The 27,566-nt window shown below is 44.8% G+C and overlaps 1 protein-coding gene across 2 annotated transcripts in view; it reads left to right on the top strand.

Moving 5' to 3' along the window:
• Positions 1-27,566, top strand: part of pi4k2b (phosphatidylinositol 4-kinase type 2 beta) — a 97,296-nt gene that overhangs the window by 45,521 nt on the left and 24,209 nt on the right. For both annotated transcript variants that reach the window (XM_070870741.1, XM_070870739.1), the window contains 4 exons: positions 7,468-7,599; positions 11,859-12,012; positions 15,195-15,262; positions 23,615-23,714. In XM_070870741.1, the coding sequence (XP_070726842.1) occupies positions 7,468-7,599; positions 11,859-12,012; positions 15,195-15,262; positions 23,615-23,714 (454 nt within the window). The remainder of the gene's footprint in view (positions 1-7,467; positions 7,600-11,858; positions 12,013-15,194; positions 15,263-23,614; positions 23,715-27,566) is intronic.

Raw genomic sequence — 27,566 nt, 5'->3', positions numbered from 1 at the left:
TGCCAGTGCAGTGCAGGAAGAGATTCCTATACATCATCCGGCTTATGAAAGTGAGTACCTCTTCCACCAACTGCTGACCTTGCATTTGTGAGACTCTCCTTCAACATTCTCTTATTTCCCACACTCACTGTTTAGTTGCTCAAGCAGCATTTCATTGTTCACGCCTCTATACATATATGGGTGTATTCTCGTAATGGAGGCTCCCTTTCGTGTCTCTCTTTCAGCTGCATGTCACGGACAAACACTTGTGCACTCATTTCTGATGTGCCATCACAGTCAGGCTCATCAACCATGCTTTTGCAGGCTAAAATGGCACACAATAGAAGCGAGCAAAGGATAACCGGGGGTGGCGATGCAGACACAGGTGCTCACACCTCTGGAGGAGAGGGCTCAGTCGTTGGTTGGTGCTGTAGAATTTACCAATATCTTGCAAAGATTCCAGGTACCTTTCCCCTGCAGAGGAGAAGAATCCCTTTCTGGGCTTTTAATGAGTTTAAAGGGGCAGACGAAGCCTGCGGGGGATAAAAGGGGATGCATTCATGGAGACCCCCCCCCCCCCCCCCCCCCCCAGTGTTTGGACTCGTAGGAAAGGGAATTCAAAATGGACCTAAATTACAGAAGCTTGAGATCTCCTAAACATCTATGGGAAGGAGCATATCAATTTTAAGATTCTACAACATTTTGGCTGCAAAAAAGAGTTACCAAATACAGGAGGTGGGGCCAAATTCGTGCATTAAGGACCCCAGGCTATTCACCCTCTAAGAGATAATCGAATTACCCAATCAAGCACAATGGAAATCATGGTCAAGAAACTGGACAATCCTAAAACAATGCAAAACCAGTGATAGCACATTTTCACACCCTAATCGAGATACTGCTGACAAAGGAGACATTTGAAAATCAATGGACAGAACAGTTTAAACAGAACCCAAGAGATTTGATGGGAGATAACACAGCCTTTTTTGGTATATATCTATCCCCCAGTTTTACAAGGAAAGACTAGCAGAACACAGAAGCTAGCAGAACACAGATTGTAACTCGCACAGACTCTAGCAGAGCACAGGAGGGAAGCAAAGCACAGACAGACACAAGCAGCCGGAGTGAAGAAATGGAGTCGTGAAGGAACTTGCAAGAAATCGTCAAGGACCAACTGAGCACGAGGCCCACGAAATGGAAGGTTGTCAGCAACCAAATTGACAAACCCGGGCTACCACAACCAGCGAAACGACCAACCAAAACCAACTCAGCAAAAACCGAAGAATCGACATTTATTTCCACTCTACAATCTACTTCTGAACGGCCAACGGGTGAGAAATTACCTAAAGGGACTAACTAAAACCAAAGAAAGTGGGTACTTATCCCATACATCCGAAACGCAACTTACCGCATCAACGGACGCACCCCAACTGAAGACTACGCAGTCCGAAGTCCTCTCCTCCGTCTGGGGTACGGCTCGCCTAGAAGGCCAAATGCAGCGAACCCCGAAACCGTGATTCACCGGCAACTGTCTAAAGGGATTGGTGAGCATAGCCCCTGAACCCTCAGAGCTATAACTTAGTTAGTTAGGGGAATTGGGAGGGGGGAGGCTGGGATAACTTGTGTAAATGTATCTGCATTCTCCTCTTTACCCCATTTAGAGTTTAAGCTGTATTCTTTTCCCCACAGGCTGTAATTTGACCTTTTATTCAATTTGTTGTACCCCTCAGTGTGTATTGATCTGTGTGTGTTATTAAAGGTGTGCCTTTTACTTCTTTTTAAACACAATAAATCCATACCTGCTTCCTACCTTGAAACCGATTGTCTGTCCAAGTCTGTCACAGTCCCTTCATAATTCCAGTGTCTAGAACCAAGGGTGTGGGAGCGATTCGGAACCGCTCATATAAGGTCAGAAGGGAAAGCTGACCCCCTGAAAACCACCCCTTACAGTGGCCATGCTGTATTCCCTGTGGCCGACAATCGTGCTGACGCCAAATTGGATAAGTGAAGGCACTGCTTTAATGCTCTCTCCTTCAATGCGTCAGCGTCTACTGTTCCTTTCCTTCATGGAAGTCTGCTAGCTGCATCCTCCATGACTTTATCCCCCACCTCCCCCTCAGGACAGCCCTTCTCCCATTTATGCTTGCGGATGACATGCCCCCTGTGGGCAGCGGAACTGGCGACGCCGATATAAGCAGCATTGGTAAATGTGCTTGCTGCTTGAATGAGCCAGCACCTACTGTTCTTTTCTGTCCAAAGGTGTGCTAGGTGCATGCTCCATGCGTCAATCCCCCACCTCCCCCTCAGGGCAGCCCTTCTCCCATTTATGCTTGCAGATGAAAGACCGAGTGGCAGCACAGCACAAACGGACACACCACCTGAGACCAGCTGCAGGCCTGAAGCACAGACCTGTGAACAGAAGCCCTCCAATCTCGACGAGCACTGATGATGACATTGAGGCCTCAAGCGATGAAGAGACCATTGTCGGCACTCCTGGCTCATCCAGACAACTGATGAGGGGGAGGAGGAGGATGACGTGGATGGCACAAGCGTGTCACTGCTTCCACCCACACGCGCCAGCTCTGATACTGGTCGGAGTGCGTGGTCTAAAGTAGTTGACGTAGATGGGGCAGCACTGGGGGCTAGCGGGCTGCAGCATGGTGACTGGGCTAGGCAACCTCGGGTTCCTCCGCACCGGAGCTCTGCCGATGAGGACTCTGATGATGCTATCGACGTAGCAGCTTACGAGGGCAGGGTGGAGGCTATGCATTCCCAGATGTTGGGGGCACTGACTAGGGTGCCAGAGAGCCTGTCGGAAGTGGTCAGGGGTGTGGAGGAGTCTGCCTCCCGCATAGTCGACAGCTCTGCGCACACCATGGAGCCCATCATTGCCAGTGTGCAGGCGATGGTGGACTCCCAGAGTATCCGTGCAGATCCAGCTGTGATGCTGCAACCTGCAGGTGATGGGGCAGCTGCCATTTCGGCACAGGCGCGAGCGAACGAGCACATCGGTGCTGGAATGGAGAGTATGGCCGCGGTCCTGGAAGCTCAGAATGCTCTTCTGCTCTCTGACACTCCATGGCCTGTTGCCCATAGTGCTGCCATCTCTGGTGGATTTGAGACTCTGGCTGCTCTCGTGCAGTCTCTGCTTGATGCCACCAGACAACTTAGTGTTGCATTCGCGGCTGGGCCCAACATGGGCCCCGGGGGACCTTCTGGTGTCGCACCGCCGCACCGACCTGACCTCCCTCAGCTTGGTGATGGTGTTAAGGTGCCACCCCCATGGAATGACGCAGGCTCCTTGGACCAGGATCCTGATGTGCTCTCTCAGGATCACAGCATTCGTGGCCCTAGACCTCCCACTCCGCCAGTGTCTCCACACATGGTTCCACCTGAGCCAAGCCAGACACACCCGGCCCTTCCAGGCCCAAAGGTGTTCGAGGGTGTCCTAGAACACAACAACCACTGCAGCCTTCCCAGACCCATGATACAGCCACAGGGGAGACATGCATAAGAGGTGTTCTAAGGACATGCACATGGTAATACATGATTATTGGTGTTAGTTGATGGGGAATCTTTTTGTTTATGTTGTGTTTTTGCACTGAATTGAATATTTTGATAAATCTTTATTTTTGGCACTTATATCTGACCAGGTGTTTCATTTGGGAGTGGGCAATTGTGCATGAAGGCACTCATTGTGATGGCCATTGAAAGTGGGAGCTGAAGGGTCATGTGTGGATGGGATTATCTGGTGTGAGCAGCTGCACCTCCCCTGCAAGGTCGCACTGGGGGCGACGCCTCCGAGCTCTGGGGCAACGTGGATTATCCTCCTCCTTCCTGCACTGCTGCCTCCTCGTGGTACTGCTGGCTCGACCTCCAGTGGCCCCTCATGATGGCCAGGTTGTGCAGCATGCAGCAGACAAATAGACCTGTTGCAAGTACTGCAAGGTGCCACCAGACCGGTTCAGGCAACGGAACCTCTACTTAAGGATGCCGATGCAGTGCTGGATGATGCACCTGGTGCCACAATGAGCATCATTGTAGGAATGTCCTGGTGTCCACAATGGAGTGAGCAGCCAAATGGACAGGGGATATCCCTTGTCCCCAAGCAGCCAACCACAATCCTGATATGGGCCCGTGAAGAGGGCGGGCGCATTGATCTGGTGCATAATGAAGGAATCATGGCTGCTTCCTGGGTACCTCACATCAAATGCCAAGATCTGACATTGATGGTCTCACAAGAACTGGACATTCAGCAAGTAGAACCCCTTGCGGTTCACAAAGATCTCGATGATGTTGTGGCACCCTCAGCCCAAGGTGTGTGCAGTCTATTGCACCCTGCACCCTCGGGAAGCCTACAATTTGGGCAAATCCGGCCTGCTGCTCCACCTGTTTGTCCTTTGGCATGGGGAAGGAGATGTACTGCACCCTTCTGTAGAGTGCATTGGTGACCTGCCGGATGCACCGATTTGTGCGGAGAATTGAGAGATGTTGCCAATGTCTGCAGTGGCAGACTGGAAAGACCGTGGCATAAAAATTCAACGCGATGGTGACCTTGGTCTCTACGTTCAGGGCGGTCCTCAGTGTTGAGACTGGAGATCTTCACGCAGGGCAGTGCAGAGCTCCCGGAGTACATCTTTCCTAAATCTTGGCCTTCGCAAGCATTGCTCATCACTGAGCTGGAGGAAGGCGAACGGAGGTCTGTAGACCCTTTGAGGGTAGGGCCTCCTTCCCCCACCTTTGCATTGGCCACCTCCCCTGGCAGCTGGATGATGCCCATCTCCCTGGTCCTTCTGATTGTCGGGCACATCTGCAGGCAGTTGCTGGCAATGGTCCTGGACCATTATTTTGGGGGGGGTGGGTGGGTCAGCATACCTCACCCTCTTCCTCATGCCATTTCCCTCCTGGCCACCCTCTCTAGCTGCAGGTCTGCATACATCTGCAGGCCCTCTCTGTTGGGCAGCCATGGCTGCTGCCTCCCTTGCTCCCTGCCTCTCTAGACATTGCTGACGGCGACGCCTTCTCCTGCGTGCTACCCTGCGTCTGCCCAGGTGTTCCCCTGCCAACACAGATCCCATTCTTTTTTGGGCTGCATCCTGAGGCCTCTGGAGCACAGAATGCAATCTACAGGCCTCCACTCAAGGCTGAGAGCTGAAAGTGCTCAAAACTGCTGAACACGACTCAGCAGGTTCAATACAAGGAAAGAACAAGAGCAAAACTTTCCTCCAAAAATCGCCCCACGGCAAAGTGGACTGACACAACAACCTGGTGGGGTCACTGCCGGAAAAAAACCTCTTAAATGCTGAAAATGGGTGGCGTGGCCGCGCAGCAACGGTGTACACCCTGATGATGTCACCACAGCCGAAGTCCCTTTACCACTGCTCCACCCCTTCAACTCCGGCAGAAGTGCGCACCGCTGGAACCCCCCCCCCCCCCACCCCCCCGAGCTGAATATGCTTCGGGGGGGGAACAATACACTGGTATGCAGCGGCTGATCGATTTTTCCGCTCGACTGCTGAAAACCTGTGTTGACGGTCCCGCTAGGGACACTGAATTTCGGCCCCTTGGACTCCAGTTCAAAACAACGATTTACAACACAGCATTCGTACAATTTTATACATTTTTAGGCATCCCTGATTTCTAACTATGTTCAGAACAGGCTTTTTGGTTCCCTTCTCTGTTGGTTGCTAATCTATTCTCATAATCTCTTTGTCCCACTCAATCCTTTTTTTAAATCTCCCCTGTACTTTATTCAGCTTGGCTCTCTTGTATTACAAACCTTAATTGTCATAAGCCTCCTTTTTCTGTTTCATTTTAAACTCTAAGGGGCCGAAATTGATCAACTTGCTGCCGACATTCCTCTGCTCGAGCTGCCCAGTGCCACTTTAGACGTGGCCTGGAGCGGGCGGGAGGGGAGAGCCGCCGGGAAGCGCCTGCCGACGTCAGCGGACGGCCAATGCACCCAAGTAGACTCCCGCCCGCCGAGATGCCAGATTGGTGCGGGCGGGAGTCTGCGGCAGGGCGGTGGTGGACCGCTGCATGGAGGCTGCTCTATCCTCAACGGTAAGTGTAAGATCCTGTTTTTTTTTAAAAAGAAAGGTAAGTGGAATGTTTTTAAATTATTTCTTTACAGGTACTGACCTGGATAGGGTCCCCTGAAGGTCCTCAGATTTTTCGTGTTTTTTTTTGTTGATTTTTGTTTTTAGGTCTTCGACCCTCCGTGGGCCCGACTCCATCCTCGGCGGCACTTGGGCAGCAAGCGCCTCTGCCGCCGAGAATGAGACCTCCTGCCCGCTGCCGCCCAGATTGGCGGTGTACGTCGTTGTTTTGCCGCCCCCCGACCTTCAAGGGACCTCGGCGATGCAAACCCCATCCGGTACCTTGGCAGCACTTGGGCGGGCGGAGGCCTTGACCAAATTTGGCCCCTAAATCTTTAGTCATCCAGGGAGCTCTAGCTTTTTCCCCCTTTTGGGAATGTTTCTACTCTGTACCCAAACCATCTCCTATTTGACCATCTCTGTTGTTCAATTACTGTTTTACCTACCACATTTTGATTCCAATTCACCTGGGCCAGATAGATCAATCCAGACTGAGCTTTAAGCCGCACATCCTATTAATCACCAAGATCACTTATTTCTACCTGTGCAGTATTGCCCACCTCTGCTCCTACCTTAGCCTTGATTGCTAAAACTCTTATTTGTGCTTTTATCATCTAGACACTGAATTATTCCAATGCCCTCCCTTCTGAACTCTCATCCTTCACCCTCTACAAATTTCAACTTGTTCAAGACACAGCCAACTATATCCTCTTCCCGTCATCCTCGCTGACCTATGCTGGCTGCCTGTATACCCAGTGTATTAAATTTACATGCCTTATCTTAGTTTTCAAATACCTTTTGTGGCCTTGTCCTATCTTTTTGCAACTTCTTCCTACTCTATGTTCCCCCACCGCCACCCCTGACTGATTGTCCTCTAGCCTTTTGTTCATCTCTCCTCCCTTGCCAACCCACGATTAAGTGACAGAGTCTTCAACTACCTTCTGGAACCCCTTCTCTAATCCTCTCTGTATTTCCACTTCTTAACTTTTAAAAGCCTTTTCAAAATCCATCTTTTCAAACATGGCTTTTGATTTACCTCATCCCCAATCTATCCTTTCTCAGCTCCGTGCCCATTATAATGTTACACTACATCAACGTAAGTTATTCATTAATGCCAGCAGATGGCTCCAGTGTTAAGCTACAGACTCCAAACATTTTGGTGTCAAACAACTCTAATGCCATGTGCAAGTATTTTTTTAGTATAAAGTTGCATAGAAATGTCCATGACCCTAATGTAAGATAACATTTTATGTTTTTTTTTAAAGCGATTTTACAAAGAATTCGTCCCAAGATGTGAATTCTGAATGCTGTTCCCTGCTGCATCATTCTCAAAATGTACTCCAGTAATAAGCCCATTTTATACATGCTTTCTTCCTTTGTTTTCTTTATATAGGTAGTTTGGCTTGCAAGTGAAACATTCAACTATAGTGCAATAGATCGTGCAAAATCCAGAGGAAAGAAATATGCTCTGGAAAAAGTGCCAAAAGTTGGTCGCAGGTTTCATCGAATTGGGCTACCTCCAAAGGTATTAATCTTCAAAATCTTTTGTAGGTAAAAGCTGCCTGAGGTTTTGTGAACATTTTTGTATTTTTTAATTTGTGGCATTTGCTTGAGTCCACAAATAGTTTTATTTAGAAATCAAGAAATAGAAGTTGAAAGAAAACGATGTTGCTTTCAATGTGTGAAATTATTTTTTTCAAAGCTATGTAGGTCACGGTTTAGTTTCATCTTGAGACTGTTCCTGCCCATTTTATATTTAGATGCATGTAACTGCCAATATGGTAATAACAAATTTAGAAAGAACAATATAGTTTTGGCCACGGTTTGAGTGATGCATCATTATATCATTAACCATTTGTCTATTTAAGTGGTCCCATGACCAATTTCTGTAGGTTAAGATATGACAACAGAATGTTCCCCTGTATGTGTATATAGTAGTGTGACAGCTTTTAAAATACAGTACAGTACAAGAATAGATGAGATCACAGTCATAGCTATATATAACTTCCAGGAGCACAGAGCAAATAGAGCACCTCTGGATTGCTACCAGTGCCACGTGCTAATCAGAGTAGAGGGAGCAGGACAGTTAGAATAAATACGTGGCTTGAGCAGTGGTGCAAGAGGGAGGGATTCAAATTCCTGAGACATTGGAACCAGTTCTGGGGGAAGTGGGACCTGTACAAAAGGGACGGTCTGCACTTGGGCAGGACTGGAACTGATGTCCTAGGGGTAACATTTGCTAATGCAGTTCGGGAGTGTTTAAACTAATATGGCAGGGGGATGGGAACCTATGCAGCGAGATCGGGCGAAGTAATATGGAGTAATAAACAGATGGTAGAAAGGTAAAAAGCAATAGTGGAAGGCCGAGTAAACAAAGGCAAGAAACAAAAAGGGCCACACTACATCATAATTCTAAAAGGACAAAGGGTGTTAAAAAAACAAGCCTGAAGGCTTTGTGTCTTAATGCAAGGAGTATCCATAATAAGGTGGATGAATTAACTGTGCAAATAGATGTTAACTGATATGATGTGATTGGGATTACGGAGACGTGGCTCCAGGATGATCAGGGCTGGGAACTCGACATCCATGGGTATTCATCATTCAGGAAGGATAGAATAAAAGGAAAAGGAGGTGGGGTAGCATTGCTGGTTAAAGAGGAGATTAATGCAATAGTTAGGAAGGACATTAGCTTGGATGATGTGGAATCTATATGGGTAGAGCTGCAGAACACCAAAGGGCAAAAAACGTTAGTGGGAGTTGTGTACAGACCTCCAAACAGTAGTAGTGATGTTGGGGAGGGCATCATACAGGAAATTAGGGGTGCATGCAATAAAGGTGCAGCAGTTATAATGGGTGACTTTAATATGCATATAGATTGGGCTAACCAAACTGGAAGCAATACGGTGGAGGAGGATTTCCTGGAGTGCATAAGGGATGGTTTTCTAGACCAATATGTCAAGGAACCAACTAGGGGGGAGGCCATCTTAGACTGGGTGCTGTGTAATGAGAAAGGATTAATTAGTAATCTCGTTGTGCGAGGCCCCTTGGGGCAGAGTGACCATAATATGGTGGAATTCTACATTAGGATGGAGAATGAAACAGTTAATTCAGAGACCATGGTCCAGAACTTAAAGAAGGGTAACTTTGAAGCTATGAGGCGTGAATTGGCTAGGATAGATTGGCGAATGATACTTAAGGGGTTGACAGTGGATGGGCAATGGCAGACATTTAGAGACCGCATGGATGAACTACAACAATTGTACATCCCTGTCTGGCGTAAAAATAAAAAAGGGAAGGTGGCTCAACCGTGGCTATCAAGGGAAATCAGGGATAGTATTAAAGCCAAGGAAGTGGCATACAAGTTGGCCAGAAATAGCAGTGAACCTGGGGACTGGGAGAAATTTAGCACTCAGCAGAGGAGGACAAAGGGTTTGATTGGGGCAGGGAAAATAGAGTATGAGAGGAAGCTTGCAGGGAATATTAAGACGGACTGCAAAAGTTTCTATAGATATGTAAAGAGAAAAAGGTTAGTAAAGATAAACTTGGGTCCCCTGCAGTCAGAATCAGGGGAAGTCATAATGGGGAACAAAGAAATGTCAGACCAATTGAACAAGTACTTTGGTTCGGTATTCACTAAGGAGGACACAAACAACCTTCCGGATATAAAAGGGGTCAGAGGGTCTAGTAAGTAGGAGGAACTGAGGGAAATCCTTATTAGTCGGGAAATTGTGTTGGGGAAATTGATGGGATTGAAGGCCGATAAATCCCCAGGGCCTGATGGACTGCATCCCAGAGTACTTGAGGTGGCCTTGTAAATAGCGGATGCATTGACAGTCATTTTCCAACATTCCATAGACTCGATCAGTTCCTATGGAGTGGTGGGTAGCCAATGTAACCCCACTTTTTAAAAAAGGAGGGAGAGAGAAAACAGGGAATTATAGACCGGTCAGCCTGACATCAGTAGTGGGTAAAATGATGGAATCAATTATTAAGGATGTCATAGCAGCGCATTTGGAAAGAGGTGACATGATAGGTCCAAGTCAGCATGGATTTGTGAAAGGAAAATCATGCTTGACAAATCTTCTGGAATTTTTTGAGGATGTTTCCAGTAGAGTGGACAAGGGAGAACCAGTTGATGTGGTATATTTGGACTTTCAGAAGGCTTTCGACAAGGTCCCACACAAGAGATTAATGTGCAAAGTTAAAGCACATGAGATTGGGGGTAGTGTGCTGACATGGATTGAGAACTGGTTGTCAGACAGGAAGCAAAGAGGAGTAAATGGGTACTTTTCAGAATGGCAGGCAGTTGGGTACCGCAAGGTTCTTTGCTGGGGCCCCAGCTGTTTACATTGTACATTAATGATTTGGACGAGGAGATTAAATGTAGTATCTCCAAATTTGCGGATGACACTAAGTTGGGTGGCAGTGTGAGCTGCGAGGAGATGCTATGAGGCTGCAGAGTGACTTGGATAGGTTAGGTGAGTGGGCAAATGCATGGCAGATGAAGTATAATGTGGATAAATGTGAGGTTATCCACTTTGGTGGTAAAAACAGAGAGACAGACTATTATCTGAATGGTGACAGATTAGGAAAAGAGGAGGTGCATCGAGACCTGGGTGTCATGGTACATCAGTCATTGAAGGTTGGCATGCAGGTACAGCAGGCGGTTAAGAAAGCAAATGGCACGTTGGCCTTCATAGCGAGGGGATTTGAGTACAGGGGCAGGGAGGTATTGTTACAGTTGTACAGGGCCTTGGTGAGGCCACATCTGGTGTATTGTGTACAGTTTTGGTCTCCTAACTTGAGGAAGGACATTCTTGCTATTGAGGGAGTGCAGTGAAGGTTCACCAGACTGATTCCCGGGATGGCGGGACTGACATATGAAGAAGGACTGGATCAACTGGGCTTGTATTCACTGGAGTTCAGAAGAATGAGAGGGGATCTCATAGAAACGTTTAAAATTCTGACGGGTTTAGACAGGTTAGATGCAGGAAGAATGTTCCCAATGTTGGGGAAGTCCAGAACCAGGGGTCACAGTCTAAGGATAAGGGGTAAGCCATTTAGGACTGAGATGAGGAGAAACCTCTTCACCCAGAGAGTGGTGAACCTGTGGAATTCTCTACCACAGAAAGTTGTTGAGGCCAATTCACTAAATATATTCAAAAAGGAGTTAGATATAGTCCTTACTACTAGGGGGATCAAGGGGTATAGCGAGAAAGCAGGAATGGGGTACTGAAGTTGCATGTTCAGCCATGAACTCATTGAATGGCGGTGCAGGCTCGAAGGGCCGAATGGCCTACTCCTGCACCTATTTTCTATGTTTCTATGAGCCAGAGGGCCTGATGGTAGACTGCATTAATCTATTAAAAGTGCTTCATAAATGGTGGTTCTCTTGAAAAATATGGATGAATAATTTAATATTAAATTAATCTGAAGCATCATAATTTTCCAAAACATGACTTTAATTTATTATAGTATCAGTGTGTTAAATCAGATTTGGTTTCAGTAGGTATTTCTTTGGTATGGTTTTAAATGCTTGGAACTGTCACCACTGCTTATTAATGCATAAGGCCCATTAATTTAGGGATGAGCCCCTGCAGGAATTTGCTGCTGGATGATATTTTGTTATCTATGTACAACAGTTGCAATAGATTCTCTGCTTGTCCCATTATCTGTTTCTATCGTGTGCCCAGACTGGCCCTTCTAGGGGTCATAAGCACAAAAAAAAATTAAATTAAATTTAAATAGTCTTTACAGACCTCCACCTGTATCCTACTTCTACAGGTTGGCTCCTTTCAACTGTTCGTAGAAAGTTACAAGGAAGCAGATTACTGGCTTCGAAAATTTGAAACCGACCCATTGCCAGAAAACACTCGCAAACAGCTTCAATCTCAGTTTGAGAGATTGGTGATCTTGGATTACATTATTAGGAATACAGGCAAGTGTTACATTTCCTTTTTGAAGTTGGATTGTATATTTTGATATTTAAAATTGTTCAGAGAAATCTGTTCGCCCTGGAAAATGTTTTGCTGCAATTGAAGTTAAGTTTGAAGGAAATATTACGTTTCAACTTTTCCTGTTTAATTTTTGATGTATCTATCATTATAGGTAGAGAATTAAAATTTTTACAAAATGTTTTTTCTCTCCTCGCAATTTTCCTCCTCCCCCAATTAAAGCACATTAATTTAGTAATAATGCATGAGGTGCACTAAGTCTGCTCTATATCTAGGCTGACACTCCAGTGCAGTACTGAGGGGGTGCTGCAATGTCGGAGGTGCAGTCTTTCAGATGAGACGTTAAACCAAGGCCCCATCTGCTCTCTCAGGTGGTTGTAAAAAATCCCATGGCACTATTTCGAAGAAGAGCAAGGGAGTTATGGCCAATATTTATCCCTCAATCAACAATACAGAAACAAATGTATCTGGTCATTAGCACATTGCTGTTTGTGGGAGATTGCAGTGCGCAAATTGGCTGCTGCATTTCCCACATTACAACAGTGACTATTGTCCAAAACGACTTCATTGCTGTAAAGCGCTTTGAGACGTCCGGTAGTCGTGAAAGGCGTTGCATAAATGCAAGTTTGTCTTTCTTTTTTTTTAAATATATCTAGTGAGTTAGAAATGTACCAGTGAATCCAGCGACATTAAAAAAAAAAGTCAGTTGGAAAACCAAGTGTTGAAACCTGGAGCTTTCAATGCAGAAACTGATGAATGCATAGTGACACTTGAGGTGTTGTTACAAGCACATAACTTACAAAATATGCAGGAAAGACATGATTGCACTAGAGGCTACAGAGAAGATTTATGAAGATGTTGCCAGAACTGGAGAATTTTAGCTGTGGAAGATTGGGTAGACTGGGGTTGTTTTCTTTGGATCAGAGGAGGCTGAGGGGAGACTTGATTTGAGGTGATTAAAATTATGAGGGGCCGATAGAGTGGATAGGAATGACCTGTGCCCCTTAGCAGAGAGCTCAATAACCAGTGGGCATAGATTTAAAGTAATTGTTAGGATTCGAGGGAAGTTGAATAGAACTTTTTTCACCCAGAGGGTGGTGTGGGTCTGGAACTCACTGCCTGAAAGGATGGTAGAGGCAGAAACCCTCATAGCATTTAAAAGTACTTGAATATGCACTTGAAGTGCCGTAACCTACAAGGCTATGAACCAGGAGCTGGAAAGTGGAATTGGGCTCAATAGCTCTTTTTTGTCTGGCACAGACACGATGGGTCAAATGGCCTCCTGTGTTGTAAATTTCTGTGATTCTGAAATATAAGTTTCTGCATTTATTACCCATCTCTAGTTGCCATGATAACTGAACGGCTTGTTAGGCCACTGCTGGCAGTATTAAAGTTAACCACTAAGGGCTGGATTTCGTGAAGTTTGCGACTGGGATTTCGCCGCGATTTGACCCTCCGTGGCGAAAACTCGGTCGCCAGGGTGGGATCCTCAGCTCGTTTGTGGTGGCGATGGGACGTACTGTCGGGGAGAGGAGCGCCGACGTGCAGCGCCGCGGATTGCGTTATTCGGCGCTCTCCTGACCCGTACGCTGTGTCCAGAATACCTGTCGGTGAAGTCCTGCCAGCAATGGTAAATATGAAAACCTGCAAAAAAGCTAAGTTGAAGTTTTTTTAATGAATTTTTTTTAAACGATTCGATAGATAAGTACCTTGTAAGTGTTTTGGGGAATTTACGCCCCCCCCACCCCAAAGCCTCACTTGCAGCACTCACCCCCCGGACTAAATTTGGCAAAACTCACGTTTTCGAGTCACGAATCCTTGTGCAACCCCCCCCCTTACTGATGTGCAGCAAACTTAAAAGCCCAAAATTCAGACTGAAAACGGTAGCGCATCGTAAACGTTAAGTTTTACGTATCGCTAACGTTTACACCAAAAAAAAAACACAACCAAAAATCCAGCCCATAGTGTATAAGCCAGGTTAGGTAGAGGTGGTAGGGCCCCCTTCCCTGAACGGCATTAGCCAGTTGGGTTTTCTGACAATTGTTGTTTTTCTGGTGCTAGCCAGCAAATTACTACATTTATTGAATTAAATTTCACTGCTTGTAATTTGGGGATTTGAGATGTTGCCCTCTGGGTACTAGTCCAGTACAATAAACACTGCATTGCCCATTTTGTCCCAAGTGGATTTTTGGTTTCTAGAAGATGTTTAGGAAGGAAACGTAATAGTTTATTTTATATTATGGTTCTCTAATATAATGCAAATAGCTCTTTCACCCTGCCACTGTCTTTCCCCCCCCCCCCCCCCCCCCCCCACCCCACCCACCCAAAAAAAGGCTATGTACTTTGGAACAGTTATCAAATCTGTTGGGTTGGGGATATTGGTACATAAGCATCAACTGTAAATTAATTGGTGAAATTCGATGTCGCAACCAAATGAAGACATTGAAAAACAGGAAAAGCATGAATTGGCATATCCCCTTATTCCCGTGAATCTAGAAGATTAAGGGATAATCTAATTGTGACATTTAAGATGATTAAAGGTTTGATGGGTTGATGGAAATAAACTATTGCCTCTGGTGAAGGAGCCCAGAACAAGGGGCCATAATCTTAACATTCACACAGAGTAGTAGAAATTTGGAATTCTCTTTTCCCCCAAAAGCTGTTGAGGCTAGGTTAATTGACCGTTTCAAAACTGAGATTGATGGATTTTCGTTACGTAAGGGATATGGAACCAAGGTGTGTAAATAGGGTTAGGATGCAGATCAGCCATGATCTATTTGAATGGTGGACCAGGGTTGAGGGGCTGAATACCCCGGTTTTATGTTAAGGAGTTGCCTATAATTATCTATACCTAGCAAACTGTCAATTTCTGATTTTCTATTTAACTAGTTGTTTTAAATTGATTGGAAATTTACGATTGCATAATAAATCTCAGATTGCCTTAGAAAAATGTTAAAATAACAAAGCTGTATAAGTAGCACCTGTCGAGGTCAACATGAAACTCAAAGCAGATGACAACAAGACACCTTAGCCAGATGGCATGCTCAGAATCCTGAAGGAAATGCAGGGACGTTCTGTGGTTAGTATTTTTGAGATTCAGAAACATAAGAGTTAGGTACCAGAGTACTTGACTTACTTTCTTCTCTTTCATCCCCTTGCCCCACAGATAGAGGAAATGATAACTGGTTAATGAAATATGAAAAGCCAGAAAACAGAACAGAGTCTTCTGATAAGGTAGTGCTGGAAATTCTCATGATTAAGTTCAGAGATTATTCTGTAAAGTATAACAAAATCAACTGGTGGTAAGGAATTTGCAACTTCCTCTCCTACATTGTCTATTACAATTTAATGGTAATTTGTCAAAATGGAAAAATGCAAGCACATTTTTATTACAGAATATAATTATGAAAAAAATGGTCTGAATGCATTCTGGAGTCTAATTTTCCAAAATCACGGTGTATAGGAAAGAGGCTTGTGAAATATTGTGTGCACTTACACATGAACGCCTGGTTTATTTTAAAAGTGGGTTAGTTATTTCTGACTTTTATTTCATGTCCAAATTGTATTGTAGAATGTTTGGAAATAATGGCTATCTTAGTTCTGATAGCTGCGCAGTAAACCTTTTTTCACCCTCTTGACACTCTTACTTTTGCACAGTAAATCCTCTAAAGAACTCCACTGTAAAGTCTCTTAATGGGTCATGTTCAGTCATTTCATCTAAATGGAAGTTTGCCTAAGAAACATGACCCACCACTGTTCCAGTCTGCGATTTTTATAAAAATTTACCATTTGCGCCGATCCAAATTTGGGCTGTATTTTTGGCTAATTTGCACCCCATTTAGCGCCTGGGCGAGGCGCAAAAACATTTTTGTTGCGAAATGAGGCGCACAACATTTTGCGCCTGGGCGGAACTTGCGGCAGTGGCTTTGCGGCGGTGCTAAAACTTAGCGCCCGCCTGATGTTTTCACCGTTTGGATAACGTCAATTGGCGTGCAACACTGCGCTAGCACTCCGAGGCAGAACTTTCGGCCATATCGCCCGATTGGGAACCCACCAGCAAAAAGCAGTCGGACCCAGGTTGCTAACGGCGCCATCTTGAAAACTTGAGAAGTTGAGTGTATAAAAGGATTGGGAGAAGAAGGCTGTGTTTTTCATGCTCAAGTTTTGTTAGTTTATAGTTTGTTTTAAAGGACATTTAAGGAATTTTTAAAAGGCGACTATATGTCAGCAATTATTCCTGAGTGCTGTAATTATGCGGTGCAGAGCTGCAAGAAGGCTTATTGATCATTTTCAACGTAATCAAAGAGGTTGCAGGCATATGGGGAGGAGGCCTAACGACGTTACAGGGAGCAGCTCTGAGGCACAGTGCATTAGAAGCCTGCGCTTCCGAAAGGAAGTGCTGACAGAAATATGCCAGCTCATAAAGGCGGGCCTACAGCCTACCAGCGGAATTTGAACCAGGGGTCTCGATCTACCGCTTGTGGAGTTCCTGCCATCTCCTCTCCACAGCCTCCACAAGAGCTTTGTTAGTCTCCTGTATGAATGTTCACGCACGCTGCTTGTTGTCGTTCTCCTCAATCATGAAAATCTAATAATAAAATGTTGAATTCAGCCCCGGGTGTACTGCGCATGCGCGCGGAGGCCGCACCCTGCATTAACGTTTGCAATCGGACAGCTGACCAGAAGCGCAGCAACAACAAAAAAATTTGTGCCTTCGCAGAACTGACAATTTTTTTTACGGTCGGAACTTTTGGCTCCAGCGCGCACATTCTGTCCTGCAATGCCGGAATTGGCGCTAATGCCCGTTGAACTTTCATTTGGCGGAAGTTGCGCGCTCTAGCGCTAACGCTAATCCAGCGCTAAAATTTAGATTTTTGTTGTGATTAGCACCTGGAAGTGGGCGAAATTGCAAAAGGCAAAAATCCAGCCCACAGTGGGACAGCTGTCCATTGCACTTTAGTAGTACAGATAACACACGTCTGTTGCACAGGTTCAAGTAATGACTATCTGCTAAGTTAATCATGCTTGTTGGCTCAAATATAGACAAACTATCAATGACACACCAGTAGACAAATACAACATGTATTTATATAACCCCTTTTTCAGGTAGTAAAACGTCCCAAGGCATTTTACAGGAGTGTTTTCAAACAAAATGAGACACCGAGCTACAAGATATTGGGGCAGATGAGCAATGACTTGCTCAAAGGGGTAGGTTTGAAGGAGTGTCTTAAAGGAAGAGCGAGAGGTCGAGGTAATTCCAGAACTTGGGACCTTGGCAGCTGAAGGCACGGCCGCCAGTGGTGGAACAATTAAAAACATGAATGCTTCAAAGGCCAGAATTGGAAGAGCATAGATAGCTCGAGGGTTGTGGGCTGGAGGAAGTTTGGGTTGCGAGCAGTCTGGCTCGGCCTCATAATTGCCAGGGAGAGTACTTCCATCTTCTTCTCCCTCTCCCCATCCACGACCCCCCACTATCAACTGGTACATACACAAGAGATCCCTGAAATACATAAAGTGAGATTGCCTGGTTTTGATAATTAGTAGACAAAATGAAAAATATTCCTACGTAAATGCAGGAAGTCTTTGTGCAGTAAAGATTGTGTGGACCACATGATTTAATTAATTTGGCAAAATTAAAAACAAGCAATGATATTTGCTCATGTTAGGGTAGGTATTCAAGTATGATTTTGATAATATTAAGCCTTGAATTGCATTCAGGTGACTAATTTGCTAGATGTATTTTAGACAGGAACTATAAAATAACTCCTGGGGCTCAATTTTCCCCAATGCCTTTTTTTTGGCGTATTGCCAGAGGTCCACCCGTTTTTTCTTGGTACTTTTTTTGTAGTTGTCAGAACAAGTTTCCCCGTTCTCTTTTTTTAAATGGGCGGCGCGCAGCCTGTCCTGTAGCTTTGGTGGGGGTGGAGCCTAATGTCTGTGCTGAAAAAAAACGATGCGCCCACCCTTCTGCGCAATCGTGGGGGGGAAAAAGGCTGTTTTTGACATGATTGCTATGGGCGCGCATGCCCAGTACAGCGCCCAATGTGCATTCGGCCATTTTTAAAGAGCCACTTATATGTGAGAACTTTAATTATCATTGGAAAAAACGGAGCTGCAATACAAGATGCAGCGCAGCTCAAGGACCAAGAATTTCTCTCAGGATGAAGTGGAGGCATTGGTTACTGTACTTGAGGCCAGACTGTACAATGACGACACCAGCAGAGGTCACACAAAAGTTTCACCAAAAGAAATGAAGAAACGCTTGCAGAAGATTACTGTGCAAAGGTGACCACCTTGAGGTCTGGAGGCCAGTACAAAAAGAAGTGGCAGGACCTTGGTCAAGTAGTTAGTATAAATAATAATTTCATTTATTCACTGGAATTGTAAATGTGACCAGCTGTATATGTCCCATCCAGCAGAAAGACACCCTCCCTAAAAAGTTAGGTTTTCATCTTTGCAGAGGAAGGTGGGAATGTCTCAGGCAGCGGATACAATGTCAGTGCACATGAGGGAGGGGGATGTTGCAGGTAGCTGATGCGCTGGCAGTGAACATGAGGGAGGGAATGTTGCAGGTAGTTGACACACTGTCAAGGCACATGAGGGAAGGAATGTCGAAGTTAGCTGCTGCAATAAGGGTACCAACCCGAGAAACTCTGTGCCACTGCCTGCGGGCAGGGGTGGAGTCAACAAGACCAAGCGCAGCCGGCGGTCTTCGAAATAAAGTGGAGGAGAGATGTGTGCGCCCTTTCTTTACTGTTGTAACTGTTCTCAAATTAAAAGTTTTTTAAGTTATGTAAATTTACAAGTTTAAAAGTTTGTAGGTGATAAAGTTTGTAAGTGATCTGAACTGAAAATGTTAAAGTTTGATACAAGAATATTTTTATTTAAGTTAAGTACAAACAAATGTTAAACTTCTGAATAAAATATATTTTAAATTATAACTGAATCATTTCCATTAATACAACACAACATTACGGAACAGGTCCTAACAGTAAACATGGTCCATGTGGAATAGTTGCCGCTGAGCCTTCAGGCAGCAAAGCATTCACTGATGAGCTGCTGGTGCAAGGCTCGAGCAATCGTTAAAGGGACACGACGGTCCACCCTCCTCCGCCGTTGTGCTCCAGGTTCAGGTAGTTGCTCGTCGTCGTCAGCCATTCTCACTTCAGGTGGGTCTTCTATTACCTGCTGCCACCTCATGATGGCTAAGTTATGCAGCATACAGCACTTAACAGTGAACTGACTGACAATCTCAGGGGAGTATTGCAAGTAGCCTCTGGAATGGTCCAGGCATCGGAAACGATGTTTCAAGATGCCAATGGTCCTCTCTATTATGTTGCGCGTTGCAATATGCGGCATGTTATATTCCCGGTCAGCTTCCTTCCGGGTTACGCGTAGGGGTGTTATGAACCAGGTGGCGAGGCTGTACCCTTTATCTCCCAGTAGCCAGCTCTGCCCTTCTGGCTGCTGCTGAAACATGGCAGATAAAGCGTTGTCATGTAGGATGAACGCATCATGGGTGCTCCCAGGGTATCTCGCATCAACTGACATGATGCAATGCATGTCGTCACACATGAGCTGCACATTAATGGAATGGAAGTCTTTTCTGTTCCTGTACACCTCAGAATCCTACAAAGGTGCTCACAAGGCGATGTGGGTACAATCAATGCAGCTGTGTACCTTTGGAAAGCCAACAATCCTGGAGAAACCCACAGCCCTTTCATGCATTTCTTGGGTGGTCATGGGGAACTTTGTTGTCATTCCTCCGGGCATATAATGCAGCAGTCACCTGCTGAATGCGGATATGTGTTGCATGTTGAGAAATGGCGCTGTAGGATGTTTGTTTTTCACTCTACCTTGATTTGTACACTTCGGGAATTACAGGAAAGGACTACACATAACGCAAAGTTTAGGCTTAACCCAACTGTTAGTTTTATTATGCAAAAACCAATTAAAAATTACAGAACAAGACTTCTGAGAGAATTGACCGAAGGCATACAATCACCCGTCCAGTTAGTTGCTGTTATTGTCGATTGTAGGCTCGTGGTCGTTGGTTCCGTGACTAGTTGTTCCGCTCCGATTTTCTCTCTCTCTGTTTGTTTTCTTCCTTCCGTTCCCTTCTTTCTTCTCCTGAGCTGCTTCCAGCTCATACATGTATTTCCATTTTATGAATAAATGTCCTACCGGGCTGGGTCTTGCGTTAATGCGTCTGGATCGGTTGGTGGTGATCCATTTGACTGGCTGCGGTGATGGGTCTGGATGTCCACAATTTGCGCACTGAGTCGACGGCAAAAGATAACTCCTTATCTTTAGTGTCCCGTTATCCAAAAATGGCCAATCAATCCAGGGGCTCTTTGGTTAGATTGTATCAATCCCTTTGTTTTGTTGCATAATCAGGTTTCGCTCCTGACCGCAGAAATTGATTTTTTAATTGGTGATGGGTCAGCACCTGCCCCAGACTGGTGCCTTTTTCTCTCCCGCCCAGTCAGTCCCAAAAGTTTGTTTTAAACCATTTTTAGTTCGTAGCCTCTTCCTGTGCCTTTTTGTGAAAGTGTGCAAACCTTACAGTGCACACATCCCCAGTTGTGGCCTGGAACGATCCAGATGCATAGAATAAAAGTGCAGCTGTAGCCTTCACTTCAACTGACAAAGCAGTCCTCCTGATGCTTCTAGGTTGCAGGTCTGCTTTTACTAACTCTCAGATCTCACTTACAACTTCTTTGTGGAAACGCAGCCTTTTGACACAGTCTGCGTCACTCAGGTGCAGTTATGAACGCCTGTCTCGATATACCCGATGTGGGTAAGGCCTCCTGCTCTTCATCCTACGTGCTCGGAGGTTCCTCATGCGATGACGTCGAATCAATTGTCTTCTTCGCAACACCATCCTGCAGAAGACTTGCATGAGGTTTGGCATAGTCAGTATTGCCCCCATGATTAAATTGTACCTTTGCAAGAAGCTCAAAACAGCAGGCAGGTCAAGCTTTTGTTGTGTTTCTTCCCCAAGGTCAAAACCCTAGTATGGACCACGCCCAGGTCTGAGCGTGCGCAATGGGCTTGCTTCGATCGGGAACCGCCCAACCCCCCACTACCCCTGGGCTTCATTTGATGCTGCTTGCTACATAGTGGCATAGTGTAAGGCTTCGCATGCCTTCAGTTCGGCTTCCACCCTCCCCCGGCTTTTTTTTGAAGCCGAGCCCCTATGTCCGGGCGAGGCACCGATTCTGCCGGCCGACTCTGACCCTTGAGCCCGGTTTGGAGAAGTTCAGTGGTGACGTGGCACTTTAAGTTTGGATTTTTTAAAAAATATATAAAGAATTGCATGAAACTTCCATTTGCTGTGTTTTCAGTTGGAAAAATTTAAGCTTGATGATGCATATTTGTGTTCTTGACTCCCTCCAAAACTTCGCCTAAAAACAATGGCGTCTTCCTGCGCCGATTTTTTGATGTGCGCTGGTTTTTCTTAAGTGCCCAGAAGGTTTTTTGGGAGTGGTCACATACGCCGTCCTCGGAGAATTGTAAGTTGGCGAAACATGCTTAATTGTGAAACTGGCGCAGACATCCAGTTGTGCCCCCATGATGCAAAAAAAACTAAGCTTAAAAAAAACTGTAACTGAGTTACGCTGGTGTACAATCTTTGGGAAAACTTGGATTTTTTAATTTAGGCCAAAAAAAGCGGCGCAAATCACAGGAAAATTGAGCCCCTGATTTCCTGCAGTTATAAATGCTGCTATAATATTCAAATTGATGAGTCGGTTGCCTTTTTAAGATTGTATTAGAATTAAAAAGTCAATTTAAAATTTAATGTTTGACTTTATAGTTAACAACTTGCAAATCTCAAAAGATCTAAGCACTAGTACCGTTCAGGCAATCCAGCTCATTCTTTGACGGAGGTTTACGGTCTCCCCAGCAGTGTCCAACTATTATTTGAATGTTTCCAGTGTTTCTGCTTCCAGCACCCTACACAAACTGAATCCAAAACTTTACTAGATTGATTTGTTTTTAAAAACTAAAATTGGTTTAGTTCAAATTTTTCCCCATGTTTGTGTTTTTTCTTTTACTCCATTCCTCAGAAGTTTGACCAATATTAGTTCTTAGATCACATCTTCCCTGATTTTAGATAAATACATTGGCCATTAAGGCCCTGATATATCTCCAACTTCTGTCTGAGGCTGAACCAAACTGTTGGCAATCTTGGTATCATATTTGACCCTGAAATGAGCTTTCGACCACATATCCGCAGCATAACTATTGCTGCCTATTCCCACCTCTAACATCGCCTGTCTTCGTCCTTGTCTCAGCTCAACCGCTGCTGAAGCCCTCATCTATTCCTTTGTTGTCTCTAGACTTGACTATTCCAACGCATTCCTGGCTGGCCTCCCACATTCTACCCTATGTAAATAGAGGTGATCCAAAACTCGGCTGCCCATGTCCTAACTCGCACCAAGTCCTGCTCACCCATCAGCCCTGTGCTCGCTGACTTACTTTGGCTCCTGGTTAAGCAATGCCTCGATTTCAAACTTCTCATTCTTGTTTTCAAATCCCCCCCATGGCCTCGCCCCTCCCTTTCTCTAATCTCCTCCAGCCCCACAACCCCCCCTGTGATGTCTGCGCTCCTCTAATTCGGCCCTCGAGGATCCCTGATGATCGCTCAACTATTGGTGGCCATGCCTTCTGTTGCCTAGGCCCTAAGCTCTGGAATTCCTGCCTAAACCTCTCTACACCCCTCCTCCTTTAAGATGCTCCTTAAAACCTACTTCTTTGACCCAAGCTTTTGGTCACCTGCCCTAATTTCTCCTTATGATGCTCGGTGTCACATTTTGTGTATCATTATACTCCTGTGAAGCGCCTTGGAATGTTTCACTACATTAAAGGCATTGTATAAATACAAGTTGTTGAAATATGTGGAGCAGGAAGATTCTCAGTCTGTGCCGAGTTAGCTGACTGCCTTTGCAATGGCATTACTTTGGTCTTGGGCTAAATGGGCTCAGAGTAGGGGTGGGAGATTAGTCTGTGTTCCTGCTGTTCGCTGGTACTGCTGGACAGTGCAGGTGAGTGGATATTAAATGGAGCCAGGATCAGTCTTGGCTGTAATGTCATCCACAGCTGAATGGCTTGAATATACGTGCTTTGTAGGCTCGTACAAACACAACACCCTCTTGGGAGGTACCAAAAGGCTGCCAGAGCCCAGGTAGCTGGCACAGTAAGAGTTGATGCCCACAGGTGAGGAGAAAATTGGGACCGAGAAGTAGAAATTGATGTGATGGTCAGAAATGTTTTCTTTTTACCTAATATGTATTGACCTTGATAAAATTGACAATTCCCAATGAAGTGGATTTTTAAACCTAGTACATACTGATATTGTTTATTGATGCAAGTACATTACATACGAAATAGGATCAGGAATAGGCCATTTGGCCCTTCGAGCCTGTTCTGCCATTTAATAAGATCATCGCTGATCTGATCATGGACTCAGCTCCACTTCCCTGCCCACTCCCCATAACCCTTTATTCCCTTATTACTCAAATCTGTCTCTAAATGTATATTTTGTGTATCAAAGTAAGTTTAAAAACCTATTCTATTTAACAGGACTCTGAATGGGCACATAGCAAAGATCCAGTCATTAAAATTGCAGCTATTGACAATGGACTAGCTTTTCCATTTAAGCATCCTGATGAGTGGAGAGCCTGTAAGTACATTTCATTTTATTTCCTTACATGGTTGTCATATTTTAGATTAAAACATTTTCTGTAGTCCTGTATCCTGTTTTTAAAATCCTAATCTTACCCCCTTATATTTTGCACATTGATTTGTATACATTTTTCCACTTGTGAAATGTATTTTTATTGTGATACACACTGCCATTGTACTTCAGTAGCACTGAGAATGTTGTGTAATCTAAACAGCTCACCATTAGTGTTCATGGTTGAAACACTATCCATAATATTTTTTAAAGTATAATTGCATGTACATCCTGTCCATCTTGCACGAATATATGTAAATTTTGGACCGTTTCACCTGTGGTTTGCATTCCTAAAATAGCAAAAATTCAACTTGTATGACCAGTAAGCAAAATCCACTAAAAAAGCAAAATTTGTACCAATCAAATCACTATTTTTCAAAAAACCTTCTCTTAACTCATACCCAGGGCTCAAAATAAAATTCCTAACATAAAAACTAAACTAAGTTGTAAAATTGTCTTTTGTATGCGAGTACTCTCAACATTTTTACTCTGATGTATTGGTGTCACTCGAATGCCTGGACTTGCATTAATATTCTGCCAAGATTTGGTAATCAGAAACATTGATTTTTGGTTTTTCAATAAAGCAAATTGTTTTTATTAGAGTATTGTAGGAATAAAGGGGAAGCCGTTCTTGTGTAATCCCTTCCTTCCTACCATGCCCCCTCCCACGACACAATCATACCAGACCTGAGCCGGCTTCACAGTCAGGGTCCAGTCACCTGGGAGGGGGGACTTCTTCAAAAGGAAATGTTTATTATTTAGAATAATAACTGGTTTCCCCAAGGCATTATAGGAGAGAATTATTCCACAGAAGGTTTTTTTTTTAAAAAAAACAGCAAGTGCTTGCCCATGCTTAGCTGAGAGGTTTGACTAATGGAGGCTAATCCATATTAGTGTGGAATGTCCTTTACTGAATTTCTCTCTCTGCCCTAAGAAAAGCCACATTTCCACTGTGACCTGGAAAGCTGCTTTAAATTGGATAAGTACTTTTAAAAGCAGCCGATGAAAACTGGTTTCACTGGGAATACAGCTTTCATAGCCTGGCAATGGGGGTAGTCGTCGGAATGGTGAAGGCTCAGGGTCAAAATTATATTTGCTGTTGGTGAGGAAGGTTTGCAGATTTAGAGCTGTAAATTTACAAACCCTAGCAATATGCAAACTTTCTTCAAGAACAATTAAACTGTAATTGGCCTCAGACTTGAGTGTTTGCAAAAATGAAGGCTCGTAGCTTGAAAGGTCAGCCACTTTCATCACGGCTTCAACTTGGCAAGAGAATAATGCATGGTATAACTCTCCTGGTATAATGCATCTCGCTGCCCAGGAACATGTCCTGGAGCTGTGCTTGTGCTTCACAATGTGGCATTACGAGCAACCACTTCCTGTCACTATTTCTACATATTCAAGAATAATAGATTTTTAACATAATCATTGGAGATGGAACGATAATTTAAATTCACTATGATAGTAACAGTATTAAGATTACCACAGTGACTACCCTCAAAGTACAGGTGCAGTGCCTAAAATCCGGAACCCTTGGGACTGAGGCCGTTCCGCATTACGGGCTTTTCCGGATTTTCGATTTGTTTTCTGACGTCACTAATTGAAGGTTGGCATGCAGGTACAGCAGGCGGTTAAGGAAGCAAATGGCGTGTTGGCCTTCATAGCGAGGTGATTTGAGTACAGGGGCAGGGAGGTGTTGCTACAGTTGTACAGGGCCTTGGTGAGGCCACACCTGGAGTATTGTGTACAGTTTTGGTCTCCTAACTTGAGGAAGGACATTCTTGCTATTGAAAGAGTGCAGTGAAGATTCACCAGACTGATTCCCGGGATGGCGGGACTGACATAAGAAAGACTGGATGAACTGGGCTTGTATTCACTGGAGTTCAGAAGAATGAGAGGGGATCTCAAACGTTTAAAATTCTGACGGGTTTGGACAGATTGGATGCAGGAAGAATGTTCCCAATGTTGGGGAAGTCCAGAACCAGGGGTCACAGTCTAAGGATAAGGGGTAAGCCATTTAGGACCGAGATGAGGAGAAACCTCTTCACCCAGAGAGTGGTGAACCTGTGGAATTCTCTACCACAGAAAGTTGTTGAGGCCAATTTACTAAATATATTCAAAAAGGAGTTAGATGAAGTCCTTACTACTAGGGGGATCAAGGGGTATGGCGAGAAAGCAGGAATGGGGTACTGAGGTTGCATGTTCAGCCATGAACTCATTGGCGGTGCAAGTTCAGAGGACCGAATGGCCTACTCATGCACCTATTTTCTATGTTTCTATGTAAACACCCGAGCCGAGGTCCGGGGATTTCAGAAAGTCAGAAGGGGTGAAGGAGGAGGAGGAGGAGATTCCTGCCAAAGAGCTGTCCGGCCCCCGCCAAGGAGAATGTTGTCAGGCGGGACCCCGCCGAGGGTGTGGGCAGGTGGGCCGGGCCCCTGCCGGGGGTGTGGGCGGGCGGGCCGGGCCCCCGTCGAGGAGGCTCCGAGGTAAGGGCAGCAGTGAGGCCCTGAGGTCGGCAGGGTCGTCTGGTCTGGATTCTGGAATATTTTATGGATTCCGGATGACCCTGCCACTGATCGGTCTGGATTCAGGAACTCTGGATTATCGACACTGCACTGGGCTGTAAAGTGCTTTGAGACCTCCGGTGGTCAAGAAAGGCACTATATAAATCCAAGTCTTTCTTTAACTCAGTTTAGAATTATAGCTTCGACTAATTTGCACTTGACATAACCTTAATTTTTTTTTCAGGATTGTCGGACATACTAATTAGCTAATTTTCAGTTTAGCAATGCAACAGCTTGCAATCATAAGTTTCATGTTTTCTATAGCCTGGATAAAATGAATATGATATACAACCCTTTTCTGCTAAAATGACGCAGTTCTTCCTCTGGTGTGCTAGTTTGAGTCATCTTTTAGACTGAGTCTTTTCCCAATTACCAGCTCACATGCTCTGCATATACTTGCACTGTTGTATGTGGATGAAATGCACAGCTTTTACATAAAATACAGCACACTGCTGAATAATTATTAATTGGTATTTAGGGCTGTCAATTGATAGTTAAATTCTGAGATTAATGCGTTTTTTTTGGCAATTTATTTTTTAACATGTTAATTACAGGTTATGCAGAGAAGAGGCAGCTGGGCAGGAACATGATCTGGGGTGGTGGGCAGCCTGATAAAGGAGGAAGCATGGCAAGGATAGGAATGGGATCTTGGGAGGGAAAGCCTGACACAAGAGGGAGCAGGCAAGGGTGGGAATGGGAAAACCTGAGCCATTTATCATAGGCTGGGAATGACTTGAAAAGTAACTTCCATTACTTTTCCTCTAGTTTTCAGGTATGGGAACCCCTGGCTGCCCCTCATGCTGTTAATTCTAACATGTATAATCACCAATGCTGCTTGTATTAATGTATCCAGTTTATACTCAAATCGTTCCAGCATACAAACCACCCGTGTTAACAATAAGGAAAAGGATGACCTAGTGGCACACAGGCCAAAACAGCCACCAATATAACCAACATGGCAGCCAGAAACAATAATAAAGCAGGCACATCAATACTTCGGAACGTCAGCTACAACAACATCAATTAAATATGCAATTAAAACCAAGATTAATTGAGATTAAATTCTAATCGCAATTCATTTTATTAAGACGTTGACAGCTCTACTTGTGTTGTGAGTGCTATTATGCATTATCCTTTTTAAGAGTATTTGCAACAATTAATGGAATTTTCCAGTGCTATATCACTGGAATAAAACATTGTGAGGTGGCAAGTGTCTTCCAATGCTGCGATATCC

Source organism: Pristiophorus japonicus, chromosome 2, assembly GCF_044704955.1.
Source record: "Pristiophorus japonicus isolate sPriJap1 chromosome 2, sPriJap1.hap1, whole genome shotgun sequence".
NCBI classification, from domain to species: Eukaryota; Metazoa; Chordata; class Chondrichthyes; family Pristiophoridae; genus Pristiophorus; species Pristiophorus japonicus.
Note: the sequence above shows the minus strand (reverse complement) of the source record. Positions and strands in the feature narration are given on the sequence as shown.